Source organism: Bos javanicus, chromosome 24 (assembly GCF_032452875.1).
Source record: "Bos javanicus breed banteng chromosome 24, ARS-OSU_banteng_1.0, whole genome shotgun sequence".
Taxonomy (NCBI): domain Eukaryota; kingdom Metazoa; phylum Chordata; class Mammalia; order Artiodactyla; family Bovidae; genus Bos; species Bos javanicus.
The window spans coordinates 33,379,803-33,392,959 of NC_083891.1; the positions used below are offsets into that span (position 1 = coordinate 33,379,803).

A 13,157-nucleotide genomic window follows, 5' to 3' on the forward strand; every position below is an offset into this window, starting at 1 on the left:
AGGGCAACACCAGATTTGGTCTGCAGAAACCAGACCTGCCATCTCACAGTGCTCCTGTCATCCTCCACAGGGACCTGTCCTGCCCTAAATAATACCAACAGTTCCCTGATGACAAATAGTGGATGCAGTGAACAGGTGAGGGGGCGAAGGAGTCAGACTCAGGGTGGGGGTTGGAGTGGAGAAGCAACACAGAGTTCTGGGATGCAGAATGAGGAGGCGGGGCTTTGCCACGTCAGAGCATCACCCTAGTTCTTTTTAGAGCAAAGGAGGGGCTTGTTGATTGAGAGACGCGTGCATTCCTCCATCTGAATCACACAGGTCTGTTCGGATACTGCTTTGCTTTAATATTTGCTGCAGCTCACTGGTCACTGTCCGGCCCCCGATTCAAAGGCGAGGATGCAGGAATGCCACCCATTCGTCTGATTCCTTTCTTGACCTACCTTTCTCCAAAAGTTGACGAGGCCCTGCAGGATGGGTGGGCCCCAGATTGCTCTTGCCTTATAGTATTGCAAGAGGTTTAAAAACAGCAGGCAACGTGCTAAGACACACACACACATACACACACAAATAGCAACAACAAGCAAGCTTCTTGGCTGAAAAGAAAGTGAAACTTCTTTTTCCTTTCAAATTTACAAATACTGAATTGCCAAGGCAAGCTCTTTGAAATGTAAAGCATGGCCACATCAAACACAGGGTGTCAGAAGTTTTCGCCCAGAGGGCTACAAAGCAAGCATGCATATACATACCCAACTTGGGTACTGTCCCGATACGGCAGCACTGAAAATATACTACAGAAGGATCTTCTGCCACTGATAAGGACTATTCTAAAAAATAAAAATAAAAAACACAAACACAAATAAACAAACTAAATGCAAAGCGTCATAAGTTAAAAAAAAAAAATTCTATAGCAATTCAGCATTCATGGAATTCACAGCAGTATCTGTACCCTCCCGCCACCTCCTCCGACAGATGGTACTCTGTTCTGCTTGCAAAAACGGAACCTCAGGGCAGCAGAGGTTCGCTGCCACTCCTCATTTCAGTGTTAACACAGTGAGACCCCGCGAGGGTCTCTAAGGAACACATGAGCATGAATCCATTTTCTGGTGGGAGGGGCTGGCTGTGGGAAGCACGGGGCAGATGGAGCTCTGAATCCAGGGTGCCCTATGCGTGGTGAACAGTCCTGCCACATTTAAACCATCAATTTCTACTTTTCAGTGAGCGATGCAAAAGCAACAGTGCCAGAAACCGTGAGCAGGAAAGATACTCAGATACCATTGTGAGCATCAGGGCTTTTCATATGCTGGTGGCATGTTAGCTTCTGAGAATAAATTGAGGGAACAATTACATAATCAGTCTTAGCCTCCATTCCTGCTAAAAAGATACTACTGGAAACAGTTCTACATGACGCTCTTATGCAATCAAAGGCACTTAAAAAAACATTAAAAAAAAAAAAACCCCAAAAAACCTCCCCAGTGCTTATCTTGGCATCTGAGAATAACTTCTGCCAAAGAGGATTGCTGATGAAAAGATGAAGAAACAGTGGGGGAGATTAAAAGCCAACATTCTTCAGCATGATGGTAACACATCAGATATGGAGCTTACTGAGTTTGATTATCTTTTCCTTCAATAATTATTATCAGGGAATAAAGCAGTATGTTTGGGTATTTTGACCTTGGTTTAAAACTATGATATTCAATTGCCTACATGCCCAGAATTAAGTCAGGTTCCCTGGCATGGGGCTTCCCTGGTGGCTTCGACGGTAAAGACCTGCCTGCAAAGCAGGAGACCCAGGTTCGATCCCTGGGTCAAGAAGATCCTCTGGAGAACGGAATGGCAACCGACTCTAGTATTCTTGTCTGGAGAATCCCACGGACAGAGGAGCTTGGTGGGTTACAGCCCACAGGGTTGCAAAGAGTCAGACATGACTGAGCGACTAACACTTTGATACTTTTCCTGGCATGGCAGGTTCCCAGGCCCTTTGTTTTCTGGCTCTTTCTGCCTCTCTGGTCTCAACACACACAGTATTTTCCCCTGCGCTTTATCACTCATCCATGATAGAAGTGCTTGCAGTACACTTACTTTTTTTTTCATAAGGTCCCTGCTGGGGACTCTTTTTTTTGGTCAAGCAGCATGCATGCGGGTGGGATCTTAGTTCCCCGACCAGGGATTGAACCTGTGCCCTCTGCAGTGAAAGTACTGAGTCTTAACCACTGGACTGTCAGGGAAGTCCCACCTTCATCTTTAAAAAAAAATCCCTGCTGTTTCATATCTCCATCCTTTGCATGCTATTTCTTCTGACTGTTGTGTCTTACTAAGTATGCTGGGTGAACTCCTATTTAGTCTTCAGAACCCAGTTCACAAGTAACCTCCCCAGGAAGAATTTCCTCCCCTTTCACTGAGTTACTCTTTCCCTCTATGGTGCGGCCTCCACTCTGTTTTTACTTCCAGGAAATCCTGATCACAAAGTGCTGCTAAACACTTGCTGCCCGCATCTTCTCCATACCTGACAGCTGCTCCAGAAACAGCCTGGGCAAGGCGGTGCTTCAGAGCAGCCCTGAGTACCCGTCACTGGGAAGGCAGGACCAAAGCTCCAACCTCAGCCTCCAATACCAGCTCTGGCACCTTTCTGTGACCTCAGGCAGCTCACTCATTCTCTAGTTTCCTCAGCCAAAACCATGGCACAAAAATAAGTAGCCATCTCATTGGAATGTTGTAAAGAGTAAATGAGTTCCCATATTGCAAAGTCTACAGAACAGGGCCAGACAAATAACACGGGCTCAATAAATACTCACTATTTTCACCAGGAGCTGCCCTCTTGGGTTGAGGTAAGTTTTCTCAACAGTCTGTGGATTCAGACCCTAAAATACACAGGCCTGCTAAAGGCGAAAGGTTGAGAAAGGACAGCTGAAGGCCGACACACGCAGCCTCACAGAGGTGAATGGGGACACAGAGGTCCGTCTCTCCTGTCTCCAGGGAGATGTTTCTCATCAGATATCACAGACTCAAACCCTAGCCTCAGCTCCGAGAACAGAGCCGAGAAAGCTTATTCAGGTAGACCAAATGCACACCTATTAAGTGTCAATTAGGTGCCTTCATGCTAAGTCGCTCAGTCATGTCTGACTCTTTGCGACCCCATGGACTGTAGCTCACCAGGCTCCTCTGTCCATGGGATTCTCCAGATGATAACACTGGAGTGGGTAGCCATTTCCTTCTCCAGGGGATCTTCCCGACCCAAGACTCAAACCCGGGTCTCCTGCATTGCAGGCAGATTCTCTACCGACTGAGCTACAAGGGAAGTCAATTAGGTATCAGATTCTAAATGCTTTAACTGATGAGGCATGAATGAGTCAGTGACAGAACCGATGTACTAGCTGGTGTGACTGGAGATTTGAACCATGCACTTTAACATCCTGGGCCTCAATGCCTTGCTCTTCTCTATGACTTACTAGAAAAATCTGCTCCTTCAGGTTTGACTGGGCACCCATGGATGCTTTTGTCAAAGATTTTCTAGGGCAGCTTTCCAGACTGGCCCTCAGGTCATCAGGAGGAGTGTGGGGTGGGGCCAGAGGGTGACCGATCACAACAGCCCTGATCACAATCGCACAGGAGGTGCAGGAGACCCAGGTGGCTCCTGCTCCCACTCTGCTCAACCTGGGCCCCTTTCTAGATGGAAGGATGGAGATTCCCAACACACAGCGCCCCTGCCAGCGGGGCGCCCACCCAGGCAGGAGGCAAGCCCGAGTCCCTCGTGATCCTTCCACATACAGAGGAAAGCATGTGCTGCACAAACTCAACAGGCTTAGTTAGTGGTCCTGAGCTTCTTTCATTACTCACTGCTCATGTGGCCTTCCTACCCACACACAGAAACCAGACATTTTTGAAAATTCATTTTTAACTAGAGGATAACTGCTTTACCATGTTGTGTTGGTTTCTGCCAAACATCAGCATGAATCAGCCACATGTCCTGATGTGTCCACCTGATGCGAAGAACTGATTCATTTGAAAAGACCCTGATGCTGAGAAAGATTGAAGGTGGGAGGAGAAGCAGACAACAGGGAATGATGAGATGGTTGGATGGCATCACCGACTGGATGGACATGAGTAAGCTCCGGGAGATGGTGATGGACAGGGAAGCCTGGTGGGCTGCAGTCCATGGGTTTGCAAAGAGTCAAACACAACTGAGCGACTGAACTGAACTGATACACATGTCCCCTCCCCCTTGAACCTCCCTCCCACCTCCCACCGCATCCCAACCCTCTAGGTCATCACAAAGCACCAGGCTGAGCTTCCTGTACCATACAGCAGCGGAAGCTGTGGGAACACTAGCTAGTTATTTTACACATGGTAGCTACTCTCTCAATTCATCCCATCCTCTCCTTACCCTGCAGTGTCCATAGGTCTGTTCTCTATGTCTGCAGCTCTATTCCTGCCCTGCAAATAAGTCCAACAGTACCATTTTTCTAGAATTTTTGGACACTTTTAATAGAACAAGAAGATGTGCTTAGTCACTCAGTCATGCCTGACTCTTTGCGACCCCATGGATTGCAGCCCGCCAGGCTCCTCTGTCCATGGGATTCTCTAGGCAAGAATACTGGAGTGGGTTGCCATGCCCTCCTTCAGGGGATCTTCTCAAACCAAGAATCAAATCCAGTCTCCTGCAGATTCTTTACTGTCTCAACAACCAGGGAAGGCTGAACAAGAAAATCAGAGACTATAAATGTAAACCTTCTTTCCAAAGTTTCAACCGGGATGTGCCCATTACTAAACGGTACATTAATTCAATTGCATGCTACTGCCGTGTGATCCTCACTTCGAGATGCAGGAGAGGCTGGCAGCATGGGTCCCATTCAGAAAAAACTGTTATTCTAATGCCCCGGTCAAGTCTAGCTCCTACAAGGTGATTGCTTCACATCAATTACAGGAGGGTTGGTCCTCCTCTGGTTGGCCATTTTTGAGCAGCTGGAGGAGAGGGCAGGAAGGAAGGAAAGAAAGAAGACAACATCTTGGGCACCTTCTTTCCATTCTTGGGTCCAACTACCCCTAGATGCCCACTCTTGGCAGGGACCAGAGAAGGAATCCAGAGGAGAGATCTGCACGGCACCCTGCAACAGATCTGCAACTCTTCACGCTCTGGAGAGCTGAAAGGAGCCGGCAGAGCTCCCAAGAACACATCCTACGTGTTTCCCGAAACATCTTTGGAGTCAAGGGGGGACTTGAGGTCTTCGCCAGAGCACACAAGTATCAACAAGTGGCCAGCTCTTGACAATTTCTTGCTCTAGTGACTTCAAATGGCATGAGTCTCAAGATGGGTCCCACGTGACCAACTGCTGTGTCAAGAACCTGGAGGGCTCACGTGAATTTGCAGCTTTGCTCTTTACAAGCATCAGGGCAATGTCCATCATAACTGAGATGCTCACAAAGAAAGTCAGATTTGTTTGCCTCCTTTGAGTGCATTTGTGAAAGAATTAAATCACATGCTAGTTGTCTGGAATGATGTTAAGACAGCCAAACTCCATTTCCAATGGGCTTTGGAAATTCACCATGTTTTCCCCTCCAGCACTACAGTTATCTTCCTCTGGGCCCAAATGTCATGCAAGAAGCCCACAGAATTTTCCATCTGTAACATATAACACTTGGAGTCAAGATGACCAAAAAGCATTACACAAAAGATTAGGACTTCAAAAGAGGGATTAACTCCGGGGAGATGGGTCTTTAAGGAATTAAAGATCACATTTCCATACAAACATCTGCTGGAGGGGAAAAAAATAGCAAGCGGGAAAGTTCCCCAGGGCTGCAGCTCACGTGGGCAGAGTTCCCTCTGGACATACCATGTTTTCTGAGCCCTTAGGAAACATTGAGTGTGCTCATCTGCTGGAACACCGTCTGATCTTCTTTATGTAGCTCCATTTCCGGGCTTACGAAAGTGTTTCTGGTATGAGGGAATTTACAGCTTCAGACCACAAAGCCTCCAAAGGCACGCTTTGCCCGTGAGATGCTGGAGCCCTCAGAAACAGCGTGGAGATGCATGAGGGTCACCACAGCTGATCCAGGACTGCAGACCACTTTCACTGCGTCTGCTTTCAAAATATCTGACCACGCAACGTCTAACACCATCCAAGATCCTTAAGTGTTCTCTCATACGCCAAATACTGGCTTCTTGTTCTATTTCCAGCCCCCTGGGGAGTCTCTGTTGGCTGTAAGAAGTTTTGATCTCTTCCACGTGGAATATTCCATGATAGCAATGGTATTCACTTAAGGACATTAAAAACAGGCAACCAACTTTGAAAGTCTAAAGCAAAGAAAATCACATTTGCAACAGCGGAGGGTGAACACAGTGATATATGAACACAGCCCAGGGTGCCCACCGCCCAGGGCCCCATGGTGGGCACTGGGCACCGTGTAGAAGCACATTCTCAAATTCTGTACTTCCTTCTCTACAGCCAAGGAAGCAAGGGAGAACACACTTAAAAATGCTGGTGTTGTGGGTTGAACCGAATTCCCCAAAAGACATATTCAGGTCTTAATCCCTGCGGACATGGCTTTACTTGGAAAAAGGGTCTCTGCAGACATGATCATTTGGTATAAGGTCATACTGGATTGCACTTCTTGGGTAATGCCTGTGGTAAAGAATCCGCCCACCAATGTAGGAGATGCAAGAAATTCGGGTTCGAACCCTGGTTGGGAAGATCCCCTGGGGGAGGAAATGGCAACCCATTTGTGCTCTTGCCTAAGAAATCCCATGACAGAGGAGCCTGGTGGGCTACAGTCCATGGTGTTGCGGAGTCAGACACTACTGATCCACCCAGCACACACAAGGCTGAGAGGAGGAGCAGAAGGCCCAGTGGAGGAACAGTGTGTGCAGTGAAACTCCCTTCACTGACGTCCCATGCTTGACGCACCATGGTCTCCACTCCCCTCTGTAAATCACTTTAACCAACAACCACGGCACGCCCAAAGCTCAGGCTGGTAGGCCGCTCTCTAGAACACTGTGTGAACAGTGATAGCGTGAGGTCAACGTCACAACTCACTCTGCTCAGGAGCCTCACTGCACAGAAAGACCTGGCATCACACATCTGAGGAATGGCTGATCGCCACGTGCCTGAAATGAAATCCGAGGTATTTAAACTACGTAAGTTAGGACTTCCCTGGTGGTCCAGTGGTTAAGGCTCTGAGCTTCCAAGGTAGGGGATGTAGGTTTGATCCGTGATCAGGGAACTAAGATCTCACATACTGGTGTGGCCAAAAGTGAAAACTACTTATGTCATTTTGTGAGTATTTTTGCCCACTGTTTACTGACCTCTTCCCCTTAACCAAGCAGTTACTGTGAATAATTTAGCAGAGCTGGACCTGGGGCTCGGGGGGCCTGGGGCAGTTAAGATGGCGATGGTGACTGAGCAGTGGCTGGGTGAGCACCCCCAGGGCTGGGTATGCAGTGAGGAGAGGGGATGGGAGACAGGAAGTGACAAAGCCCATGAGACTGCAGCGAGAGAGCCTAAGGGAGCGTGTGAGTTCGCTGGGGCTGCTGTAACAAGGAGCCCGTGTGCCCTGCTCCTTGGCTGTGGCTTCCACAACAGAAATCAATCATCTCATGGCCATGGAGACCAAGGCTCCCCTGAGGGCAGGATCTGTCCCAGCTTCTGGGAGCTCCTTGTCTTAGGGCAGCAGGACAGGAGCCTGCACAAGGTTCTGTCCCCAAGGTTCCCCCTTTTATAAGGACACCAGTCATGAGATGAGGAGCCCACCTTCCCCCAGCACAATCTCCTCTTAACTCTTTACATCTGCCACAACTCTATTTCCAAATAAGGTCAAATTCTGAGGTACAGAGGGCTGGGACTCAGCATAAGAATTTGGGAGGGACATCATCCAGCCCAAGAGAATGACAGGAGGAAGACTAGCTGAGTGCGGTGTCACAGAAGTCCCCTCTGGGGCCCTCTCGTCCTTGCTCTTCCAGGACAGCACTGGCATCCACGTCCTGGGCATGGTTTGGGCCTCCCACCAGCCCTAATGATGGTTTCCCTCTCACACGGCCAGGTACCACTGGTGGAGACCAAGGTCTGGTCTCTCCCAGGCTCCCAGGCCCTCATCAAGCAGTGCTGAGACAGAATTACCAAGAGAAGGAGCCCTCTCCAATCCCTTACACTGTTTTTTTCTGTGACTCACTTTATTTCCTGTAAATCAAACTGGTTAGAAAGAAGCAACAAGCATTCTCAGGCTGAGCACTTTACAGCAAGGTATTAATACATCTGCTCAGGAGAACCATGTTTGCTTATGTTTGAAAATCATTTTCTCAAAAGTCTCGGGAAAAGTCACAGAAAAAGCCAGCATACCTGCTGTGCTTCTTAAAGAGGTATGGACAGGGACTTCCCTGGCGGTCCACTGGTTAAGACTCTTGAGCTTCCAATACAGGGGGCACAGGTTCAATCCCTGGTCAGGGAACTAAGAGCCCACATGCTTCAAGGCATGGCCAAAAAACAAAACAAAACCCTTAATTAAAGAAACAAACAAACAAGAAATACGGATAATAAGACTGTTATAAACCCTGCATGCAGTGCTGAGCCAGTGCCAGCACCAGTTTGTCCCTGGTGGCTATGGTCTGGCTTCTCCTTCCTCCAGTGGCTCAGAGAACCAGGGAAGAAGCAGAAGAAAATCAATGGATCAGTTTGAGAGCATCTCTGGGAGACAGTTTGGTGGCAGAAGAGGCTGGGCCCAGGAAGTCTCAGAGAGGTCTGGAGGTTACTAAAGCCTTCCTCAGGGCTTCCTGGTGGCTCAGACAGGAAAGAATCCGCCTGCAATGCAGGAGACCTGGGTTCGACCCCTGGGTCAGGAAGATCTCCTGGAGGAGGGCATGGCAACCCACTCCAGTATTCTTGCCTGGAGAATCCCATGGACAGAGGAGCCTGGCGGGCTACAGTCCATGGGGTTGCAAAGAGTCAGACACGACTGAGCGACTAACCCTTGCTTCCACTTCCTTCAAGTCTATCCACTCGATGTCCTTTAGGTCGGAGGTTTTGCTGACAACTGGTTATAAACACAGATGATGACACTGATAAAGATGCTTCTCTTCCAGCCTACTGCTGCCGGGGGATGGAAGGGTCTAGTCTTTTAATAAAAAACAAAAGTTTTGGGAGGAGAAAAGCATGCTGGGGAAGAAGCAGACATTTCACGGAGTCTCACAGAAGATGCCATGCATCTATCGAATCAGAAGGCTTTGTTTCAGGGAGAAAAGGCGATGATGACATATTTCTGCTTTCTAGAAGGCCTGTTCAGAGCTGGTGACTAGCTGTTTTGTTTTTTGAAATGTGCTACTTCCTCCAACACATCTTTCAAACTAAACGAAGCTGACAGATCGGAACTGATGAGATGACAAACAAGGTTTTAATTTAGTTATTACCCATTTGCCTAGTTCCCTCCACAATTTTCAGTATAAAATGAGAAGTGACAACTTGACTTCAGTTACTGCATTTTTTTTTTTTAACATCTTACTTTACAAAGCAGATGAAAGGTGTTGGAATCTTTCATATTTTTGTTTTTCCTACTGAGTTTGCACTTTAGAGAGAGAACCCTCTGGCACACATCTCTGTCCACTATTTCAAATCTTTTTAAGTCTCTTTGAAAATTTCTGTCAACGGACAAGACAGACCAGTCCACGCACTGCAGAAAGTATTTCTTTGTCTGCAGAAGGCAATGATTCCCACGGCAAACCCAGGAAGGGAGCACTTCCAGTGCACGTGGCAGCCATCGACTGTGTTCAAGGCAGACATTCGAAAACCAGATGACTTCAAAAGGGTGTGAAATAATGTTTGGGGGAGGGTGATGCCCACTTGAAGCCATGGCTCTTGTCTCCCATTGCTCTCAAACATTTTGAGTCCTGAGGCTGGAAGTGCCCAGAGGAGAGGTCCTGTCCTAACAGGACCATGAGGGTCACTGGACATGAACGTGTCTTTGGCCGGTGGCTGGTCTTCAGTCTTCACGCTCACCTTCCATTCTGATGACCCAGCTCTACCTGGCCAGCAGTCAGCTCCCTGTTGGCACCTGCTTTGGCCTCATAATGTTTGTCATTTTCAAGGGTGTCTCCTCCCTGAGGGCCGAGATCTGTCTTCACTTCCAGTTAACATCCTCATGCAGATGAGAGTGGACGCTGACTGGCTCTTCTCTACTAACCAAGCGGCAGCTCCCAGTCCCCACTGACCATCCTCAGAATGTTCAAGGGTCCCCTCCAGATGCCAGGACACGGGGCCCTGGACTCCTTTCTACCATGACATATAGTTTGCTCACACATGTGTGAACAGTTGTTTTAAAGACTTCACATCATTTCTGGAGAAGGACATGCCAACCCACTCCAGAATTCTTGCCAGGAAAGTCCCATGGCCAGAGGAGCCTGGTGGGCTACAGCTCATGGGGCTGCAGTGCTGGGCACAACTGAGCATGCACGGGCTGTGCAGCATGTGGGATCTTAGTTCCCCAGCCAGGGACCGAACCCTCGTCTTTTGCATTGGAAGCGTGGAGCCTTAATCACTGGACCCTCAGGGAAGTCCCCCTTTGAGTTCTCCAGGTGTCTCGGCAAAGCCTCTTTCCGTCTCGGCAAAGCCTCTTTCCTCCCAACGTGGCAGGAACCTGAGTCGAGAGGCTCCAACATTGGGCTTCGAGAAGCAGTAGGTGTGGTGCTGTGTGTGTGCCCTGCATGCCTGAGGGCGGGTATCAGAGGCCCACCACCCGCGCCCCTCCCCCCCCCAGCCATCTTCCCAGTCCCTCCCTCCTTAGAGCGCACCCAGGCCCCCTGGTACCCAGCACCGCTGCCCTGAGCTCAGCCCTGCCCCTGGCCACCTCCAGCAGGACTGGAGGTGCTCTGCCTGCTGCCTGGCTGCAGTGGGGGCCTCTCCTTGCCCTTCTCAAAAAGCTGGATCTTCTCCTCCCACTTATCAGCTCTTGACCACAATTTCCTTCTGTCACCTCGGAAATTCTAGGCTCTTCCTGGTGTGCTCCTGAGTTCTTCCTTTCATCTAAGAACGGTCTATCCCTGCTACTGAATCAGCTGGAAGGGAGGAAGGGGTGCATCTCCAGCCCTTTCATCCTCGCTGGCACATAAAAGCAGTTCTCACCTGTGCAGGTATGACCGGCTGTCATCGCAGCCTACAGCCAGTGCTGAGGGCTCGATTTTCTGCCTGAAATTCCAGTTCTTAGATCTTCAGATGATCTGAAGTCCTTCCTGGTTCCATCTGAAAATTCCCCAGCGAGACTACCAGCAATTGCATGTTTTCTGGGCTATTTCTGTTGTTTTTGGGTCAAAAGTGTGCCAGGAAAGGCAGCTTCCATATATGCTAGACACTGGTGATCCCATTAGTCCAAATCTTTTAACTACATCCCTTCACTGCTTCCCTGGTGGCTCAGACAGTAAAGAATCTGCCTGCAGTGCAGCAGACCCGGGTTCGATCCTTGGGTTGGGAAGATCTCTTGGAGAAGGGAATGGCTACCCACTCCAATATTCTTGCTTGGACAGAGGAGCCTGGTGGGCTACAGTCCATGGGGCTACAAAGAGTCAGACATGACTGAGCGACTAGTACAACACTCACTGCAAACCATGCCAGGTGATTATCTGACTCTGTATCCTCGACAGCATTGAAAAGTGGGGAATACTATTAATTTGGCCCATTTTTTGGCTTTGTCATTGATTTTATTTAGGAACTCGTGGTTTTATATGTTTGTTTATGGTTCAAGAGATTATGAACAAAAACACCGACATAAATAAATGATGAGTAATTTATACTAAAAATGGTACAAGTAAGGTTCAGATTCAGTAAGTAAAAGACACTACAGAAAAGAAAAACATGGTGGTTAAATGCATAAGGCACAGTAATTGTGACAGTGAAGTCAGGGTGAGAGAAAGAAACCCAGAGTGTATTTTATTTCACAGATGACTCTTGGGTTCATTTTAACTAAAAGCTTTGTACTTAAAATAGGAATGCATACTGATTCATAAAAATTATCTGACGGGAGAATTCAATCGTGCCATTCTGAAATTGTTGAATAGCTATAAAATTATGTTCTCTATTCAAGAGAGGTTTAAAAACTTCAGGAAAAGAAGTCTTTACACACTGTAATTGTTAGTTATTCAGGTTGTACAGTGTATTTTACACTAAATTATAGTGATGGCTGGGCCTTAATCATGCCATGAGTCTAAGTTTTTAGCAATTTTCATTTGATATAGATTAGAAAAAATTAGTGGGGCCCATATGAGCTTCTGAAAATCAGGAGGAGATTAAACGAAATTGTCTTGTGTTAGGAAGTCCACTCTGGGATGTGTCTCTAGCTACGATCTAGGTCACAGATCAGAGAGGAGGAGCCACCCCCAGGCAACAGAGCTTCAGGGATCCTAAGAGGTCTTAGCGCCCTATTCTCAGCACTACCGTGAGGCTACCATTAATGGGCTTCACCATTCAATCATAATCTACGCTGGCAACAAAGACTCATGTCCACTTGTCACCAGGACAGTTTTAATACCAAGATCGTATTGCAAGTTCTTTCGATTGCAAGGAGATCAAACCAGTCAATCCTAAAGGAAACCAACCCTGAATATTCATTGGAAGTGCTGATGCTGAAATTGAAGCTCCAATACTCTGGCCACCTGATGCAAAGAGCTGACTCATTAGAAAAGGCCCTGATGCTGGGAAAGATTGAAGGCAAGAGTAGAAGGGGATGACAGAGGATAAGATAGTTGGATGGCATCACTGACGCAATGCATGTGAGTTTGAGGAACCTCCGGGAAATGTTAAAGGACAGGGAAACCCAACGTGCTACAGTCCATGGGGTCGCAAAGAGTCGGACACGACCGAGCGACTTAACAACAACAACATATACATGTTAACCATAATTTTCATGTTACAGCGATTTCCCGAAGAGCAACTCTTTGCTGGAGAAACACATGCTCACAGACGTCAGCTGGCCCAGGAGTCTGAACTGGCGCCCGGGACGAATCTGCTGGCAAAATCAGGATCCTCCTCTCTTAATGCACATCATCAGAGAGAGAGAGCCAAACCCGGCTTTAGGCCCAAGATCTAGCAGGATATTTACTGACCAGAGCACAGAGCCCTGGTGAAAAGAGAAAACAAAACCCAACAAAGCAGAAAAAGAAACGACGACAAACCCTCGCCAAAAAAACT

General features: G+C 48.0%; 1 protein-coding gene across 2 annotated transcripts in view; it reads right to left on the reverse strand.

Annotated features, from left to right (window-relative positions):
* Positions 1-13,157, reverse strand: part of CABLES1 (Cdk5 and Abl enzyme substrate 1) — a 102,220-nt gene that overhangs the window by 34,149 nt on the left and 54,914 nt on the right. The window contains exon 4 of one of the 2 annotated variants that reach the window (XM_061399759.1): positions 747-824. The exons of the other annotated variant lie outside the window; for it this stretch is intronic. Within the exon in view, the coding sequence (XP_061255743.1) occupies positions 747-824 (78 nt within the window). The remainder of the gene's footprint in view (positions 1-746; positions 825-13,157) is intronic. 2 annotated transcript variants of the gene reach the window in all.